The sequence below is a fragment of the Curcuma longa genome, chromosome 4, assembly GCF_044706935.1.
Source record: "Curcuma longa cultivar G26 ecotype Majalengka, Jawa Barat chromosome 4, ITB_CL_G26_1.1, whole genome shotgun sequence".
Lineage (NCBI taxonomy): Eukaryota > Viridiplantae > Streptophyta > Magnoliopsida > Zingiberales > Zingiberaceae > Curcuma > Curcuma longa.
The window spans coordinates 13,448,355-13,469,097 of NC_133864.1; the positions used below are offsets into that span (position 1 = coordinate 13,448,355).

At 34.1% G+C, this 20,743-nt stretch overlaps 2 protein-coding genes across 3 annotated transcripts; both read right to left on the reverse strand.

Annotated features, from left to right (window-relative positions):
• Positions 1 to 2,572: 2,572 nt before the first annotated feature.
• LOC141827488 (protein C2-DOMAIN ABA-RELATED 11) lies at positions 2,573 to 5,265 on the reverse strand. 2 transcript variants are annotated; one of them, XM_074714750.1, is made up of 4 exons: positions 5,064 to 5,253; positions 4,538 to 4,682; positions 4,012 to 4,107; positions 2,573 to 3,065 (listed from the first exon to the last, which is right to left on the reverse strand). In XM_074714750.1, exons 2-4 carry the CDS (start codon positions 4,658 to 4,660, stop codon positions 2,757 to 2,759), a joined length of 528 nt encoding a protein of 175 aa, XP_074570851.1. In that variant the 5' UTR covers positions 4,661 to 4,682; positions 5,064 to 5,253; the 3' UTR covers positions 2,573 to 2,756. The 2 variants fall into 2 exon arrangements, with proteins under 2 accessions (XP_074570851.1, XP_074570850.1); XM_074714749.1 differs by having other exon boundaries at positions 2,574 to 3,065; positions 5,141 to 5,265.
• A 912-nt stretch (positions 5,266 to 6,177) lies between these two features.
• On the reverse strand, positions 6,178 to 19,161 carry LOC141826865 (DNA-directed RNA polymerase 2, chloroplastic/mitochondrial-like). The gene is made up of 19 exons (XM_074714180.1): positions 18,109 to 19,161; positions 16,189 to 16,404; positions 15,971 to 16,104; positions 15,818 to 15,884; positions 15,661 to 15,719; positions 15,405 to 15,522; positions 14,220 to 14,333; positions 13,966 to 14,097; positions 13,464 to 13,880; positions 12,431 to 12,481; positions 11,191 to 11,261; positions 8,688 to 8,772; positions 8,293 to 8,445; positions 8,118 to 8,192; positions 7,565 to 7,654; positions 7,421 to 7,468; positions 7,212 to 7,326; positions 7,009 to 7,112; positions 6,178 to 6,822 (listed from the first exon to the last, which is right to left on the reverse strand). Exons 1-19 carry the CDS (start codon positions 18,979 to 18,981, stop codon positions 6,712 to 6,714), a joined length of 3,033 nt encoding a protein of 1,010 aa, XP_074570281.1. The 5' UTR covers positions 18,982 to 19,161; the 3' UTR covers positions 6,178 to 6,711.
• Between the last annotated feature and the right edge of the window lie 1,582 nt (positions 19,162 to 20,743).

Sequence of the window (20,743 nt, forward strand, 5' to 3'; positions counted from 1 at the left end):
TTGCGGAGTTTGTAGCCCTTCTAAGGCATGGACTCATATTGTCATAGTGTCATCTTGTATTTCGTTAGTATTTTCTTATATTCACCTTCATTGAAATCATTTGCTTTCTCGGAGTTCTCTATATATTGGTTCGATCATTAATATTTTCTTTTGCTTATATTGATGACCACAATGCCACACTTCTTTTGTTAGTTTGTGGGTGTTGAGTAACGAGATGTGTTTTCATAAATTACTTTGTTATTTCTTCGTTCTTCCTTATCGATCTTCTTTTCTTGTAGTTGTGCAAAGGATAAGGCAACCTTCATGGTGCGGAGTTGATTCATTTTTACTTCTCATTATATGTCAAGCGAAGTCCCTCAATAAAAGTGTCTAATAATTGCTTTTCTAGCTAATTACAAGTTTAGTTTAAAAGTTGCTCGAGCCATCCTTGGTACCCCCAAAATGATTGTAGTTTGTCAGATTTTGGCTAACTTTCTTATACTCGGAAGGACCACATCAATTGAGGAACTCTTCTTTAAATTCCTTCCAAGTTGGAGGCCTATGGCATGCCTCAAGTCTGTTATACTATTGGATGACATTGCCTTCGAGGTTCATAAATGTTAGCTCTATTTTTCATTGTTTGATGTGCCGCGAAAGTGATTTTTTTTCAACTCTTGAAAACCATCCAATTGGATCATTGTTCTCCCAATGAGTAAATTCCACTTTCATACGTGGGAGGTTGTTATCTTGATTTTCATGTGAGTTAGCTCTACGATCGTATTATTGTTATTGAGATTGTTGATTTGTTTCCCTTTTGATTGGTGTGCTTGAGCTGGAAACATCATCTAAATTATCTTTAATTCTTATACTATTGTGATCAAAATACTATAGTTTTTTTTCTTCCAAATTCTCCACTCTTGTCTCATACTTAACTTCAAATTTAAATTTTATAGCTCATTTGGTATCATGTTAAGATCATTCGATCATCGTGTTGGAATAGATTTTCTCTTCTCGAAGTCAAGTTAAGACAACGCACTTGGATTCGAGATGTCAAAGAATCTGATGTTTGATGTTGTAGGGCGATAATGATAATGGAGTTGAACATGATTATGATAGCAAGTTGATAGAAACTCATATCATATGTAATATGTAATAGGAAATCGAAAAAAGAATGAGAATAAAAGGATGAGATGATGGGATGGATCTTTAATAATCAAATTGATTTGGTTAATCAATCATATTATTTGTCTCTAAATATTTTATTTCGATTAAATCAAAGTTTTTCTCACTCCTAACACCAACAGATTAATGCCATTATTGGTGCGCCAATATGGCACATGTTTAGCTCGTGATTTAGAAGAGGTTCCAAATCAATGATTTGGAAATCGATTGGCTCAGTTCGGTTCAGATTAGGCAAGGACATGAAATATCATATTTTGTGATACTTTTTATTTTTCTTCTAAGTATTTGTATTTTTAAGTAATTAGATTCTTATGGTCCAATGTTTTAGCTTTGTGTTAATATAATGGTCGAATTCATCACATTGATTTCAAATTAGTAACAAAAATTTCACTCTCTTGTTTTTGTTTTAGCTTTATGTTAATTGTCTAATTGTTCTATTAATGTATTTATACATTAATTAATAGATGCCTGTCCTATTAATGTGTTGTTAGCTCTCTGTTAATTGTCAAATAGTTATATGAAGTTTGTTTTCTTTTAGTGTCATATTATTAACTGATTGATCGATCAGCCCTGGGGTAATGGTGAGATAATTAAATCTGTTGATGATAGATCAGATATTTAGAATTTGAAATTCAATTGTGATGAATTTATAAAAATTTTCTCTCAAATGGATAGTAAATCCAAGAATGCTGGCTATTAGATTAGAATGTCATCTTCACTTCTCGATTTATTCTGATAGTCGATGATAAATTTTTGAAAAATCAGATTGGTCACCTTCAATATTAATTGATATGAAAAATTGGATATCTAATACTAATTAAAAAAAATCTAGTTCTAATCATATTTATTTTATTACAAAATTTTGATTCATGAACCGAATCAAATTAATTTGAAAATTCAATTCAATTTATCCGGAAGTTCATTTTTTTAAAATAATATGGATTATTTTGATTAAATCAATTCAATTTCAATTATGAATTTTAAAAATCAATTAAACTAATTTTTATTTAAAATTAAAAAATATTATTAAATAGATTAAATTTTTATTAAAAATTCTTAATATTTTTTATTTTTTTAAAAAATTAATTAATTCCATCTAATTTTTATTTAAAATTAAAAAATATTAAAAATTTTATTAAATAGATTAAATTTTTATTAAAAAAATTCTTAATATTTTTTATTTTTTAAAAATCAATTAATTCCATCACGGACCAAATTAACTATTTTTTATTAATTTAATTTATTAGATTTTAATAGTAAAAATCAATTGATTCGGTTGGTCGATTTTTTTTTAATAAATTCAATTTGGTAATCGAATACTCATCTGTAATTGCCTTTAAGTTGATATCCTGAATTGCATAGCTTATTCAAAATTGATTGGCTAGATATTCCCATCCCGGTTGATAATTGTCTAAGACCTGATTATTTCAATCATATAAGAATGAAAAGTTAAACATGTTTTTTCCAAAATTCTCCATGGAATTTGCACAATCTATGCTAGTTAAAGGTGCCATTACAATAACCCTGATTAACTTAGAGATACAAACAATGTCTACAAAACTCACATTCTGTTTCAGAAGACTAGATACCATAATTTAACATTTTTTAGCAGAAACTGCAGTAGTTGGGCTATCAAACCACTTGATCAACACGGATAACTCGCCAGATTCAACGTGGCGAAGCCTCAACCGTGCGTCCAGTACGATTTCTCCGTTTACACATTTGATAAAGCTTTCCGACAAGAGGCAGTTATCGGAATCAGGTACCACTTTTCTTAGCTTGGTCTCTCCTGTGGTGAGCTTCAGCGCTCGCTTCAGCTTTGAAGAAGAGGCAAGCGGCCGAAGATCAAGGGAGGTATGACCCATCTTGTCGTCGAACTTAAATCTGTCCCGATCGAAAACTTCCTGAGAGAAGCACAATGAGTCAGTGCTAGAAAACAGACTTTCACGACACATTTCTAAAAAAATGATAAGAACAAACTGAGTAAATCTGTCTCCTCTATCTCTAATCTAGTGAGCCACACATAGCAAACTCTAAAGTTCAGTGATGGATGTAATCCCACAAAATGGGAGGGGTATCAATCCAAATGCCAAAACTTTTACCATGTTCAGTAGTCTTTCAATGGCTTCTCTTGCATTGTAATGAGTAGTTTTGTTGTAGAATGTTAGTTTTACCAGAATAATTAGTAAAAACATTCTTTTATTCCTGATCACCATGCAGATCAGAGATTGTTTGTGCAAAGACTATATAAGTCAGAGATAACTAAGAGCTGCATGTTAATGATCATGCAAGTCATGTTCTTTCTAACTGTACAATGGTCTGTCAAATGCAAAATAACATTGATTATTTGTGGAATCTAGACTAAGTCTATCTAGTAGGGATTATCACCTAATATTCTTGACTTCATTGCAGATAGAGATCAATTCAAAGATCAATGCTCATTCTTTTATCTGAGCTTGGGTTTGGTTATGACAAGTTCTGAATTGGTCAAATCACACCAACTCAGGCAAAATAAATGAATTAAACTAGACAGAATTAAGTCAACTATGAAGTAGTCATCCCAACTGGTACAAGTTTCTAGCTTCTAGTGCATCAAGTTGGGCAGAATTTGACTAGCATATCGTCTAATATCCCTTGACCTCATTGAAGATAGAGTTAATGACCATTCTTTTGTCTGAGCTTGGTTTGTTTATAGCAAGGAGAGACCAGAAATGGTCAATATCATACCAACCAAGGCACAAGAAATGAATTTAAATAAGCAGTAGGGAGTCAACTATGAAGCAGTCAACCCAAGTGGTACTAGCCGCAATCCAAATTCAGCAAATATTTAATGTAGCATATCGAACTTACCAATCTTAAAACACCAACTGGCTCTTTAATACAGAATGTCAACTCTTCATTCCAAACAGGATTAAGGCAGCAATTAATAACCTTTGTCTTTGCAGTCTGAAGAACATCTTAAAGTTATTACTCATAGGAAGAACAGCTAATAGAAATGTTTCTTAAAGCAAAACATTATGCTAATGGTAGGAAGGAAGGAAATATTGATATTTATAACAGAAATTAACCAGGGTTTTATTTAGAAGAGAATCATTAGAAAATGAGAAAGATCGAGATCAACTACAAGCTTGAGGATTAAATAAATATCTTCTTTAGAGTTTTCATATAATATGCACCCTTCACAATATCATAAACTGCAAGTTTTGAGGATTTAGAAGGATTAAAGTTGATGGTTCTAGACAATGAACCAAGAAAAGCCAAAGAAGCTTTTGTCAAGTGATCTATAGCTAAAATGGTGGCCAAAAAAGGCTAGAAAGGGAGAGAAGAACATGCTTGCCAATTTGAACCACGGGAATAAAGAAAAGTGGAGACTTGCCTGTTTCCCTAACTTCACAACGACATAAGGATCGCTGCTTTTGAAATCCCTGATCGCCAGATCATTTCCTTTAACAATGATCACCTTAAGAAGTCCAGCACCTTGCTCCATGGTTTCCCTCATCTGAGACAGATCCAACGAATACCTGACCATGCATAACAATCGACCATAGTAAATGCCAAACGAACAGCGATTCTCGATCGATTCTCACATATAAATCCTTGCAGAAAGCCACATTCAGCAAAAAAAAAAAAAAAAAAAAAAAAAAAACCCAAATAATTCACGACGGCAACCTAATTTTCCAACAATACAAATTCCCAAGAGACAAGAAGTGAATGGAGAAGAATCTAGAGGAAGCAGCAAATCAAGCAAACTGTGCGACCAGAAAGAAGACCAACCAAAATAGTAGATATATAAAGCAGTTTTTCTTTCTCTCTTCGATCGTTCGCGTAAAGAAACTTATTTTGCCCCAAAAATGTACTAAATTCAGCGACAAAATCCAATGAAATTCTCCTATCATTTTTACCCTAAACAAGCGAACTCCAGCTCCGGGATCAACGATCAGTGTGTAAACTTCAACGAGCGAAAGAAGAGGAACACTACCTCAAGTATCGAGGAGAAAGGAGCGATCGAAGGAGCGCCGCGGAAAGCAAGTGGCGATCGGGTGATGGCTGCTTGGATTATTAATGCTCGAGCTCGCCGCCTTAGGACGAACTTGGCCGCGGTAGTGGACGCGGTCGAGTCGAGTGCGCGGGCCGCCGGAGGATGGTCCATGGCTTCTCACGCATCGACCTCGTGCTCCAAAAGACGGCAGTCAGTGCTACCTCATCACGCAACACGCGGGACCCACGTAGCGATCCTTCTTCATGACTTGGACCAATCACGGCTGAGTGATTTGGTGGGGGCGACGCTTTGGGGAAACGCGTTAGGCGGATGGACTTCGTCGGTGCTGCGTGTGCCTTTCTGTTTATTTTTTGCTTCAAATATCTCACAAATCACGTGCAGTCGATTTCTAATGCAAAAGTCCAGCTCAATTTATCGCGTTTATTCTGACAGACCAACTTTACAGTGGGAAAGGATTGGACGATTGAGAGTGCAATCTAAGGAATTTTTCTTTAAACGACGAAGAGTGCAATCAAATCAAAGGATATAAGAAACTTCCTTAAATAATCAATAAAATTAACTGAGATTAACTATACTTATAAAATAGCCAATTAGGAATATAAAGGAACCAAGCTCAAACTAAACTCATTTAATTTTTAAACAAGTTACTTTCAAATCGAATTTGAACTAACCTCTTTTTAAACAAATCATTTTTTAACTGAACTCCAACCATTTGCAAATTATTCAATTTCATTATGAGTCAAGCTGCGAACTTAAAAATTAAAATTCAAATCGAACTCAAATTGAACTAGAGAAAATGAACCAAACTTGAACTCAAACCTCTTACTGTTCAACTCGATTCGGTTCAATTATACCCCTACAACCAATGTTCTTAACTTCTCATTGGAAGTAAAATCTCTTACGATGCACCATAATTAAGACTCAAATCTCAAATACCTAATTATTCATTAGAAAATCTAACTACTGCACCATAATTCCGAAGGCTACAATTTATATTAATGAACATTAACGACATATTCAAACTTCCCTCAGAAAGGAAAAAATATATATATCTATGTGACATATATATATCTAACAAGCCTTTTCTATAAATATAAGAAAAGGTAAAATCTTATTTCACATTACCCTCAGAAAATAAAACTTCCCTATAAGTTTTTGGAGATCATCTATGTGATTTCCAATAATCCGGCCATTTATTGTGAGGCGTTTCTTCATCGCTTGAACTGGCGTGCTCATTCTCAAGCTTTAGCTCGGTGTATGACAAGGAAATTCATGCTGTTCATGATCAACCTGGCGTATCTGCTGCTTATTTTGCTCACATAAATCTATCAGTTGGACGATGGCGATTTTCCTAGTAAATAGACAGGGACTAACATTCCTCCTCATCAAACTTAGACCTTGCCTGAGTTTCTATAATGGATTCAGTTGCACAAAGAAGCAATGCCGTTGTGATGATGCACCACCAAAGAGATGGACCTGCTCGCCCGGAGATGAAGGTATGTTCGTATGCAGCCGACAATAAGGTGGAGAGTCGGAAAGGAGCCACCACATTAGTTGAAGAAAAAAGTAGAATCCAGAACATCTCTCAGGTTGAAATCACCCCGCTCCGGCAATGGTGGGAAAACTAATGTCGGGAAGGATTGCTGAAAGCTTGCCAGTAACTGCAAAGAATCACCATCGGGCATGTCAACAGTTTGAAGTGAAAGGAAGAGGATTCAGCAATGGGCATTAATGAAAAGAAACCAACAAAGCGAGCAAAAAAATGAGTAAGTTTGAAGTTTCAAACACTTGGTCATTCAAGTGTCTGATGCTTGACAGTGCTAAAGGCATATAGAGATAGGTATTACATTTTCCAATATCGGCTTCTCGTAGAGTTCCACAAACTTTTTGCGAAGAATTACATTCATCTGGTCGACATCGCATGCGTGTGTCCAGTACGAATCATGGACTCCTACAACATAATGAAAAGGATGAATGTAACTTCATGCTGCAGTAGAAATTACTGTTTATTTAATTATGTAAAGTTATCATCCATAACAAAAGAATGCACCTGCAAAATTTAATCCTGCTCTTCTGCAGGCAACTGCAGTCATCATCATGTGAGAACCATCAAGAGAGTGAACAAAGTTGGGGGGAAATGCTGTTTTTTGCCGTTTCACCATGACCTATAAGAGCAACAGGTCCAAGAAGAAGATTATGCAAAGACTTCAGCTACATGCAAAAGAAAAAGGTGAAAGGAATAGAACTATAGAAGCAGACCTTGTCAGTTTCCACTTTCAAGGTCAATGTCTGAAGAGATGTTTTAACCTGCAGGACATTGTTCATATATATGGAAGATTAGTAAATGCCCAACAAAGAATAACAAAGTGGAATCTTGGATCGATGGCTTCAAGTATGACTTACACAATACTGTCCTAATGCACGATATGGCTGAACCACAGGAAGTCCAAGAGGAGTAGTCCACCTCACTGTATGGTTTTCTGAAGCAATAATCTGTAGGACGAGATAACTCAGTTCATTACCTACGTTTTAGCAGTTAAGGATATAGTGAACTCAAGTGGATGTTCTAAATAGGAGAAAGCATGTGAATAATCATCAGTGTTAATTATCAGAAGCTAACACCTAATATTATATCAACTTATAGGAAATTTCAGCGTTCAAGGAAACACAATATTCTGATGAAATTCATTCAGAAAATGCAAATTGCTATGTAAATTCAATTGAATATGTGAAATTTATTTCTGTCTCAATATATTTTTGAATTTTAATAGATATTATAATGGTGAACTGGATTACTAGCATAAGCAATGTGGATAACTAATGTCACTACCACACTTCATGATTTTACAGCATTTTCAACATTTCTTTCCAGAAAGAGGTCTTAATCAGTTACTAAGATTTTTAATTTTATCTTGCAATCTTTGCAGCGTCCATGATTAATTAACTGATTACAAACCTTTGCACAGTCACCAAGCCAGCTCATAATTTTACGCGCTGCTTCAAAGATCTCCCCTAACGCAGTCAACGTTGTCTGTACAAATGATAATAGACTCTCAGATAAACAAAAAACATTCAACTAAACCTAAAGCATATAATGGAAAGAAAAAACTGAGAAAAGGAATACTTCTTACTTTGGCAGCATAACAAGAAGCAATATATAGCTCACCGTCATCAGCAATAACACCGCGGTCCTTCAATCTTTTTTTAATTTGCTCTCGAGCCCCAACATAAGTTACACCATAAACAGACGTCATGACAGTTTGCTTCACTAATTTCCTGTCCACCTTAATAAAAAAACAAAGAAAAAGCAATTACGAAGCAGCAATCAAAATTTAATGCATGGTTAACAAGTAAGCCCCCATTTCCACATGGACTTGCAAACATGACAGCCACAGTATTAGAAAGAAATATCAATCCAAATTAGAATCAACAGTCTATATGTGAACAGCCAAAGGTGTTCTTACTGCAAAATTCAAACTAGAACCAGCTAAGTATTAGTACGATGTAGCCCTGGTAATGCACAAACCTGAGCAACTAATAGTTTTGCCCTTAAAGCATCTGGGTTTTCAGCAGGATCTTGTTGTGCATCTCTTTGCATGATTTCACGAACCCTGCATTATATAAATGATCTCTTTCATCATTCCAAAAAGCTAACCAAAACAATTTCAATTAGATAATATCCTTGAAGATTTTCCAGTCAAAGCAACAGCAGCTTGTGGAATTTGTAATTAATTAGTAGCTTTCAGAGATGCAAAGGAATTGGAGATAAATCAAAATAAGTTTAAAATATGAGTCATCCTACTAACTAATTCAGCTCAAAGATCAAAACAATTCCTAAATTCTAGAACTGCATAGATTTTGCTGCCGCAGTCAACCCTTTCTGTGTACAGTGCACATGGGTCAGAAGAAAATAGATGAAGTTGCGGATACAGCATAAATTTTCCCTTAGGAAAGTGTGCTTATGTTATCCAACTAACAGAACCACTTAAGAAAAAACAGAAAAGTAGAAAAATATGGTGGCTGAATACGTGCTTAAAGCATTTCAACACAGGTGGGGATAATCATGAATATCAACAGAGAAGTATCATCCTTACTCAGAATGCTTGCAGTATGAGTCAACCCTCTGCATATCAATTAGGCAGGATAGTGGTGCATATGAGCTCAGTATTAAACAATATTAAATAAATCTTTATATGATAAAAATAGACTAGCATATAGCCAGTAAAGTATAATGATCAACATCCAATTCATATTTCCATGTTTCCACATGGAAATATATGCATGTCAATCATCTAATGGAAAACCCATATCAATCAATATTAATCAACAATGTATTACCAGTTTACAACCACCACCATCAAGTCTGTACCAACCATTTGGGGTCAGTTATATGAATCTATCTCCTTGCTTGATTTGCCACCTATGCTGAAAATTTCTATATGATTTCTCAATGCTCACTTTATTGCTATTATGCAATGACATTCTATAGCATTCCTACTAGCTATTTCCCTAGGTAATATCCTTGTTATCTAGTCTTCAAATTTACACAAAATGAGTATTTAGGGTGTCAAGATGTTAGGTTGCTACTAGACATGCTCCACAGCTGAACTCCATTTTTTTTGAAATTTATCACTGCTCGTTGAGGATTTGTTGTTTGTTTTATCTCTGTTTTAATTATTTAAGTGTTTCTCTTAGTAGTTGGTTGGTTGCTTTATTTCTGTTTTAATCTTCTCAGTATTTACCTGAAAACCCTTTAGATTGAATAAATGTACTTGATTGTGTTCCACTTGCTTTCATATGCTCAATACCAGTAATTAGCTTTAGATTGCATCATGTAAATGCACCCTATGATACATTGTCACCCGGATCAACATGAGGATAGCAATGGAATTGTCATGACAACAAGTGGATTCCATCCCATTGGTCAGATGCCATTTGAGTTGTGAGAATGTTCCATTCTACACAACAACTCCATTACCAAATTCTGATCCTTAGATCTAACCACTAGATAGAACATTGTTGTTTGACTGAACGATCACAATTGTTTCAGTTCCATTGGTCTGAGTTCTGGGCATCTTATTGAGTAGTGAGGTGATGATAAAACATATGGTTTTTGAACTTAAAGATTTGCAAGGTCATTAGAGCCAATTTGATAACAAAACAGTATGAAACTTCATTGAGCTACCTCCTCATAATGGTCATTACAAAATGTTAATAGGACATTCTAACAGGTACCACAGAACATCTGCAGATTATACAGCATTGAGTACCTAACAGGTACCACAGAACATCTGCAGATTATACATCATTAAGTACCATAGAGACGCTTCATATAGAGTATCATCAGAGATAGAACATAGAAGGCAAATGTTTAAGGCTATGTTTGCTTGTATGGGAAGTCAGGAGGAGAAAGAGCCTCACAAAATTACATATGGAGCTTCATCATTATGTACATCTTCAATACCACTTTCCCTCATCCCCCCTCATACCTTCCATCCATGTAAACTAACCATAAATTGCTTGGCTTCTAAATACTCAGACTTGCCCAGATAATATTTATCAATCAAACCTAATATTGCCCAAGCCTCAATTATCGATATCAAATTGATAACACGTTATTGAATAAATTTTAAAGAACAAAAGAAATATCAACATCAGGGATAAGTTAAAAAGCAACACTCCTAAAATCAACTCAGTCGCCAAAAGAATCAACCCTGAAGAAAATAATGAAGCAATGAACAATGGAGATCAATGACTTGACATGATTGTAAACATAGCAGCAAGAAAATGTCACGATGCAGTTGTATGATTCATGATGATTAAGGAAATAAAGTGGTCTATTAATTTCTTATGAACATATAGCATTTATAAAATATCAGTTTTTAGTTAAATACAGATATCCATGGAGGGTTGATGAAAGAACTCACGAAACCAAATGTTGCTTATCTTATTAGAATAACCCTAGTACAAAGAGACAAGATAAATGAATCAAACACAATAAAACAAGCTATTGAAGCATAATAATGTACCTAGCAGCAATCCCTGAGTAAACATCTGCAGGCTTGTCTCCGTCAACTAAGTTTACCGCAATAGCCCCCAACTAAATTAAACTTAAACTTGAGTTAATTTATAGAAGAAAAAAATAATGCTACATTATATAAAAAGAAAAGAATCAGACAGCATAGACAATCATCACCAAGATAGACACAGGTGGCATATCAATGACAAGAGTTGCTAACAAGGTTTGGCAAAACCAATATTAGCATCGGAATTGGATGGGCATAAACCTAAGTCTCAATTATATTGTGGTATTGGTGAATATGTGACACAATTTTGATTATCTTTTTTTTGTTGATATATATGCATCTCTTATTATTAACTTGTATTTTGATTGAGTACCATTGTTATAAGCAGAAGAACTTTGTATCTAAGGGAAGTGTTTATTTGATTTTCCTTGATATATATCCAGTTCTTAGCGTTTCAGTATAAGTCAAAGTGAGCCTAAACAAAATCAAAGACTCATTCTGGTTCCAAATCTTTTGGAATAGTTTCGGCATGATTTAATTTGGAATATTGGAACCAAAATATTTAGAATTCCTTTCAAATTTCCCAACCAACCAGAAGATCGAATTGTGCCCAACCCTATGAGAGCAGATAGGCTGAATGATTCAAAATTAACGGAATTTAACAAATTTTCAACTGATTCATACCTTTTCACCCTTATTTGACAAAAAATAAGCCATTCCATCTACTTTATAGTGGAATGTAACACATTTCTAGCCAAGATACTAAAAGAAGACAGTTTCAAGTGGTAGGTTGTTTGACCCATTGCAAGGGGCTCAGACATTAGGTGGGAGCCTGGGGGAGTCCTACGCAATCAACATTAAAATAATATTTTAAACTTGAGAAGGGTAGGTAAAAAAATGACATGTATAGATATATACACCAACAAACTCCCTTTGTAAATATGGATAGATTTTATTTTATTTTATTCCATAAATATGTAGGGAAGAAGTGTATAAATAAATAATGATCCTCATGTATAAATTTAATATCAACAATTTGAGAAATTCTTCATTCCAGTTTTTTCTCTTTCTCTCCACAGAATTCTTCAAATTCTTTCTCTCGGCAAAATTCTTCAGAAATATATAAAAAATTATCAAAAGATATGTTCTATTCTAGCATTTTGCTTATGCCTTGATAAAAAAAAAAGTTTGATCACAAATCCATTACAGGAATAGAATTGTAATTGATAAATTGAGGGTCTACCTTATCTCTTCCTAAAGCGGCATAGTGTTGAAGTCCATTACATGATCCATCCTGAAAAAAAAATTCTTTCAGTCACTATTTTTCTCATTGTACAGAATACCCACTTTTAGTAACAAAATAAAGTTAAAGCCACGGAGATTATTCACAGGATTACCAATAGCATAGTTAGATGGAATAACAAAATTGTCCAAAAAAAGAAAAACACATTATAAAACTCTAAGACATTCTCAATTTCCATGCACAAATAAGTCTTTTTCCACAAACAAAATATCAGCACACAACTATTAACATCGGAGGGTTTATTTGCCTTATTTCCCCCCCCCCCCCCCCCCCCCCCCCCCCTCCAAATAGTCGTAACTAATTCCAAAATATGTTACTCAGTCACTGGGTTTTGTTCTATGAACTCAAAATGTTACTATCAATTGGTTCCACCAAACTATTTAAATCTCTGCCCTTTAAAAGTAAATCAAAAGTATCTCAGCATTTGACTCTATGGTTCACTCGAGGAAAGGCAAAGTTTGTATGAAAAACCAGAGCATTATCTTTGCATTTACTCCATACAAATCATGCTTTGTTAAAAGATCTAAATATATAGTGGTGAGTGGTCTACCAATTGTAGTCTGTTTGACACCAAGTAACTGTCCATCAGACAATGTTGGCCGCGAAATTCGCAAATCCATATTAAATCATCTTTTTCCTTGTGATATCAGGGTTAACAAGAATGGTTGGGGCAGGAAATCAATTCCTTTCATACTTTAGGTATCCATACCCCTCTTCCCCCCAATTCATCTTTTTTTTATGTTTTATGCTTTATATATTTTTATTCTCTTTAATTTTCTTTCATTTTATTCCCGTCCAACATTCCTTAAGTTCCCATAGGTTTGTTCATCCTACTGATTATAGAATCCTAATTCATGAGGATAATTGAAATGTAAGAACTAATACAAAACAAGCATGTTAGAGACTGAGACAAATTAAAGGCAAATAATTGTCTCATTTAAGCAAAGAAAATGAATCTAGAATTCTCATGCACCTGATGTACGGATATGTGTGAAATTGTAGTTTCGGGAGAAGAGCTTCTTAATGCCTCAGCAAGATTAATACAAACTGCTAGGCATTGCAATGGGCCTTCAGCACCTAACCACCAACGCTGACCCTCAAGTGGTCTATCTGCAGAGTCAAATATATCCTCCAGATGACTTTCTGTAAATGCTAATCGGTCATCATAAGACAACTTGTCCACTCCACCACCATATAAATTTGCTAAATGAATCTTTAACCAGCGTAACCCAGATTTTCCAAGTGGTCTTCCTTCTGCAAACTCTAAAATTCCTCGGCATAAATCAGAACCAAGATGGTTTAGGTGGGGGTGCATTGGATAAGCACGCCCTCTAAAGTCCAAGTTGTGTGGATAGTAGAATCCCTCCTCATCTTTCATCTTTCTAGCTACCTGATTTCAAGAATGAAGTGAACTCATATTTAGGTAAAGAGGAATGTATGGAAGTATGACAATAATACAACAGATATCTTCCTACAGTGAGCTTAAGTTCGACGTCACAGCGTCGAGAGTGTCTTTCATTATTTTCCTTCCTAGTAGATCTGAGTTTCCATTTCCACTTCCGAAGTTCAGTCTCATCTTCTGTATCAGGTTTTTCAGGAAGAGGGATCTGAAGTAAATTATCAAAAATGAGACTCAAACAAGTAACATTGTCATAAGTGAAAAGAACTTCATGCTTTAGAACTAAAGTTTGCATATCAAAGATAATATGAAGAGTAAATAGAAACTCACATCTTCACGGTCAACCAAGTCAGCAATACGTCCTCCACTAGACCATATTCTTTCTACAATACTAAGTACCCTTTTGTTTATCCGCCATTTGGTATTACCAAGTGTGTCCAGAGCCTGAAATATGTGTGATTAGTTCTCTGATAATTCAAAGAATAACTTATCCTGGACAACAGAAAATAACCATCCCAAAATTGCTTTAGTAGATGGAAGATGTAGTGCAGATAAGCAAAAATGTCACTAAGCAGGCTGTTGCTAGCACCAATACAGAACATTAACAAAATGTTGCAAGTATCTTGAGAAGCTCAAGCATGTTCCAATAATGCATTTCCATACGTGAAAGTCAGGCATGGTACTTCAACAGATATAAAGCACTTCAAAATGGCAAAGGATCAAAGATGACTGAATCCACAAGGTTAAAACGAAAAGGACTAACCACTTTCAATATTCAGACTAAACTAGATTTCGACTCACACAATGCAAGAATAATTAAATAAAGATTTTTAAATAAATTTATCCGTAGTTCTTATATTGCATAGAAATTAAGATGTGGATGCAGCAGTTATCATGTTGTGGATTTTTCTTCTTTATATTTTTAAAATATTAAAATTAAAAAGTTGAAAATTTATTGTCATTTTATAGTTTATAAGCAGATAATAATGTCCAAATAAATTAATTATTTTTATTCATTTATAATAAAAAAAAGTTGAACAAATAGTTTATTTAATTTCAGCTAAAATGATTTTTAAAATTTTTGATAATTATCCATGGAAGAGAAAGTGGATGCAGCAGTTATTATGATGTGGATTTTTCTCCTTTTAGAATTTTTCTCAAGCCTCCACTTTATGTCTAGATTCTCATATAATTGAAACTTTGCAATTCCAGATGCATATATCAATAATTAGAGAAACCAAAAGAATTAGGTTGAGTTCCAAGTAAACAATAATGTTAATAGAAAAATAATTTTTCATGAAGATATAAGATGATGTGGTATTTGATCCGACATTAAGCATCAATAGACAAAGGCCTTTACCAACTCAATTGGCACCATAGAATTACATGAAAAATATATATATTATTGAAGAAATTCTTGAGTTTACGGTTGCATGTGCAATGTATTGAAAAAATTCTTGAGTTTATGGCTGCATGAGCAATGTTCAAGTTTAATAAGTTTTCATGATATAAAACCTCAAAAACAGCTTGCATCTGCTGTCTTGGAGCCCTTTTAATTGCCTCCCTTTGTTGTCTTGCACCATGTGTTCTCATTATATAAGATGATAGAAATAAATGTCCTCCTTTGTCATACCTAAAAACCCAAAATAAAGCCATTAGGAATTTTTTTTTTCACAGTATTGTTATTAGATGGATAAGGACAAAATGATTAGTAACATTAAGAGAGTTTACTCAAGCATTGCCAGTAACTGTCTGACCAGGAAGCACATACCCTGTCCAATTTACTGGAGGCACCAACATAGGTACGTAAGGCATGACCATGTGTCTTGGCTGTTAAACAGAATTTGTTTTAGAGCAAATGAGCATTTGTAAGAAACGTCATAAGAGTAAATATCACGAAAGAGAGATGAGTGAATAATCAAACTAACTGTCTTGTCTAATCCTTGACGAACTATTGGATCACATACGATAACCCCATAAACTCGCCTGAGCTTCCTGTAGATGAAGAACTAATATCAGTTTGTGGGAAAATAAATGGTTTTCAACCAATTTAAAAGGAGAATGAATATCAAGAGTTTTACGTTTCTTCTTTTATAATAGCTTTATGGGTGTGTCTGAATGCAGGTCGAATATCTAGAGGATTGTCTGCTGACTGGCTAGCAGGAGGTTGTACATAAGCTGTCTCTGTTAATAGTTCAATCAAACGGCTCCCAACCTAACCAAAAAAAAAGGTCGTAAAATGAAGCTAAAATTATACAGATAAATGCAATATAAAATTTCCAAATAAAAAAAGTTATACCTGGGCCTGGGCTATTTGACCCCAAGGCTTCCAGTTATCTTGGTACTTGAGGATCCTCCTTACTTGATAAGGCTTCTGCTGCTTCAACAAATTCTTTACCTTCTTCCACAAAAACTCTGGATCCTTTGACATGGTGTCATCACCTTCCGCTTCTTCAGTTGTCTTGTCCTTGTCATCCTTTTTTCTCATCTTCTCTAAAAACCTGTGAATTCTAACCTGATCCATCCAGAAGTGTTCACAAATTAGGCCAGTACAACTTAACATGCACAATCAATTACATATTAACCAATGAAACTAAAAGTTGTTATAGTAGCATTACACATCATATCTCAAGTAGACAATTCAATGGTAAGTAGAAACATAAAGCTTATCAAATGCCAAAACTAATATTATAATACTTAATAAAAATGAAGAAATATAGAAAGTACAAGGCAAAAAACTCTGAGAACTGCAATATCAACCCATTAAGAGGGCGGAAAATTTACAATTTGAAGCAGCATCAATAATCCCAGTATGATTGAAGGTCTAAACCACTGAACTTCATAATGAATTTTCTGTGGTCAATAGTACTGAAAACATCTGCAGCTTCAATTGGATACACAAGGGACCAATGAACAAGCTGATGGGAATGGGGTACAATTCTCATTCAGCGATAAACTGGAAGATTTGTGTACTTGGTCTTGATAAACTTTCCTCTAGTACAAGTTTGCTAAGATAATAGGGAAGGAGGTATTTCATTCTCTGATACCATTAAGACCTATGCATTTTTTGAATGGATGCACTTTTTATTCAAGTTTGCTAAAGAGAAGGGTATCAACAACATTCCACATAAGATCAATTTGAATTGCTTGCTAAGATCCTTATGGTGGTTATAAAACAACTTGTAAGATCTCAAATCAAACTTTTAGCTGATACAAGCTCCTGTCTAATTTATGAGAACCAAAAACTAACATTTCCTTAAAGAAAGAAAAGCAAAGACAGTTGGCTGCTTATCCCACACAAATCCACTATAACAATGCCCCATCATGGGTGAATCCACCTTTTTGGTCTGAGTTCTTCTAAGCTTAATTAATAGTCGACAAGTAAATGAAATCATTTTCTTTGAATAAAATAAAATAGAAAATTACTGTGTCAAAAAGTGATAATGCTTGCAAGTTCAACCTTTATAGGATCAAATGTAAGTTTGTGTTAGACATTTTTGAAATAGTCAAATATGATCTTATGATCAGATTTTGAACATACAAAACAGGACACCCAGAAATGAGCTATGTAGAAGCTGTAAACTTCTAGAGACAGAAAAGTTTTAATGATCGAACACTCCAGGGTGTTTAATTAACTACTCATTTTGAAATACACTTTCAATTTGAATTTGTCTAAATTCATATGACTATAATGTATTCTATATGATATATAGTATATCTACATTCCCCAACTTACAAGAATGCATACACAAACCTTCATACAAAAAAGACTGCACCTTAATAAGAAGCACAATTCCTAGCACTCCCCCTCAGTGATACTGATAATCCGTGTCCTTATATTTATAAGATTTTCTAATGATTTTCCTGCTACTAAATAAGATGCCCAATATGTATTAAAACCAATTGGACAGAAAAGGATTTTCCAGAAGGAATAACAACTGCAATTGCTACTAGAGTGAAGCCTATTAAGCTTGTATCACCCCAACCCAACCTTTATAGAAGAGTAAAGTGGAATTTTGTAATTTGGTTATATACTTCCTGAGAGTAATTTAGCATAAGAACTGTAAATACAGCAGAAAGTCCATGGACAAAAAAATAAATAAAATGGAAATATCTAATTTCTGAGATTAATTTAGCATAAGAATCACAAATGCAGATGATAGTCCATGGGCACAAAAAAATAGAAATTTGAAAATAGATCTTAAGAAGATATTAGCACCTCCTGCTCAATGGCCTCACCAACATTGCATGCAGCCTGAACTAGGGGAACACTCCCACCTCCGCTGCTAACCATTAGAAGACTCATAAGCTTGTGCATGGTGATGACTGCCATCATGTCTGCAGGAAGTTGATTGAAGAATAGAGCATGTGGTAGCTTAGATTTGATATCCTTACACTTCTCCTGCTCTGAAGCTATCTGATCTCTGAATGGCTCAAACCAGCCCAAGAACAAGGACTTAACGTATGGCAAATTCGGGGCAAGCTTTTTGTCGCACATATCCGTCAAGAGTTCCTGATACTCTTTTGCCGCCTGTTCCCAAGCTTCAGTCTCTATCTTTATTTGTCTCCGACGCAGAGCTGCGTGTTTGCCTTCACCCATTCCTGCTATCTTCTTTGGCGCGTACTGAAACTGCTGGTTCAGTTTAATCTCAGAACCAACCCCGCCTTCCTTGCCCTTACCTCGGCTAATGTCACTATTCTTCAACTCAAAACAGCACTGCACCTCCTCACTTGTAGAGACATCTTCATCAGCATCAGTAGAAGAGGCAGTCTCCGCCTCGCCCAAATCAATGGAAGATACAGCTTCCGCGACGCTGGCGAAGCTCCTAGAATTCGAAATAAGCCCATATGTCCCCAAAATTGACGAATTCATCCGCAATAGATCCGGAAAAGCCTCTCCATTCCGTCGGAACTGGGCGTCCAAGAACCGAGCAGCAAGCGGCGGGTTAAAGAACTTACTTTTATCACAAAGCATTGAATTTGGAGAGGAACCGAGAAAGCCCGAGACAAAAGGGAGCGTGTCCAACCGGCTACCAAAGAATCTGAGGTCTCGAGAGGAGCGAAGTCCCGTTCTTGTAATGTTACGCCACATACCTCTGCTGTGCGGCGACGAATTGGAATCGTGATCTCTCAAAATTTTAGGGGTCCGCAGAAGCTGTCCAAATCTGAGGGTTCGATACCGAGCGAGAAGAGGAGCTGATCAGCAAACGAAAGAGGAGCATAAGCAAGGGCTGATGGGCGGCGCTGTGGAAGCGGAGCGTCGGGCAGTAGGAAAAACAAGAGGCGGCGCCGCCTTCAGGCGTACCGAAGCCCCTTAAACCCTCTCATCTCGGTTTTTTAGTTTAGGAAGAGATATTTTCGCTTCGTTCCCTAAATTATTGGTATTTACAGAATCACGCCAAACGAACAGAACACGAAATAACACTAAATTTATTTTTCAAATTATTATTATTATCGCATAATTTTCACTTAAAATTAATTTATTTTATTTTTCATTTATATATTTCCACTTTTAAATCTCTAATGATAATATAGGTGAATGAATAATAGTACCAATTTATTGCGTAATAGCTTCCATTAGACATTAGGATTTTAAATTCTATTTAATATACTATTTATATTTATCTGGCCTTTTTTTATTTATCTAAAATACTTTACCTTTACAAAATTAATTTATTTCTTATTTTTTTAAGACAAAATTTTATCATATTGAATAAATAAAGATATCCGTACTAAGGATCTTAAGGAAAATTTGTATAATTCTAAAACTTCATCCTAGTTATCCTAATGATTTAGAAAAATATCTCTATAGACAAATATCCATCATTGCGGAGGGATATTTCAACGATAATTAAAAATCACCGGATACAAATTTGTACTCGGTGATTTTTAATTTTTTTTTAATAATGAAAAATTAAAAAAATAAAACAATATAAGTCCAGTAATTTTTATCTATTAGATTTTATTTTTTTTTAAGTTTTCAAACGTTGGCTTTTAACGTTTCAATTTTAGAATTTATGAAATATCTATATTCGTATATTATATTATTTAAATAAAATATCAATATTAAATTATTTTTTATTTAATATTAATATTTTATTTAAAAATTATAAGTAATTTTATTTAAATATAAATTAATAAATTGATATTGAACCCATAAATATTTTGTTGATGAAATATTTAATTATAAAATTTAGAAGTGAGATATTTAATAGGTGGGACCTATAAATATTTAATTTGTAGGATATTTAGTTAGGTGATAAAAATATTTCCTAAACATCCACAATGCTATCGAATATTTCATCCAAATATTTGTTGTCTTCACATCCACATCATCAATCAAAAATTTATTTTCTCAAATATCCCAACTTTCACAATGAAATATACCACAAACTAAATATTTATGGGTCCCACCTATCAAATATATCACTTTCAAATATCATAATTAAATATCTCAATAACTAAATATTTATAGGTCCCAATGTCATTTTATTAATTTATATTTAAATAAAATTACTTATAAGTTCTAATTTTTTATTTAATATTAAATAAAATTAATTTAATAATATTATTTTATTTAACTATAAATAATATAATATAGAATGTATAAAGCTTTAAAAAAATAGTACAACATACAAATACAAATGTTTCCTAAATTTGAAATTAAAGTAACTAATTATTTTATAGATGATAAATTAGTCCTTCACTCATCACGGTAACATGTTCAACCAAATCATGACGAAATTGATGATGCACCTGAATATCACGTAACTCATAATTTCTTTGAATGTATTCAACAAATTCGATGGTTGAACCCTAATTCACTGTGATTGTATCTTGTTCTTCGCGATCCC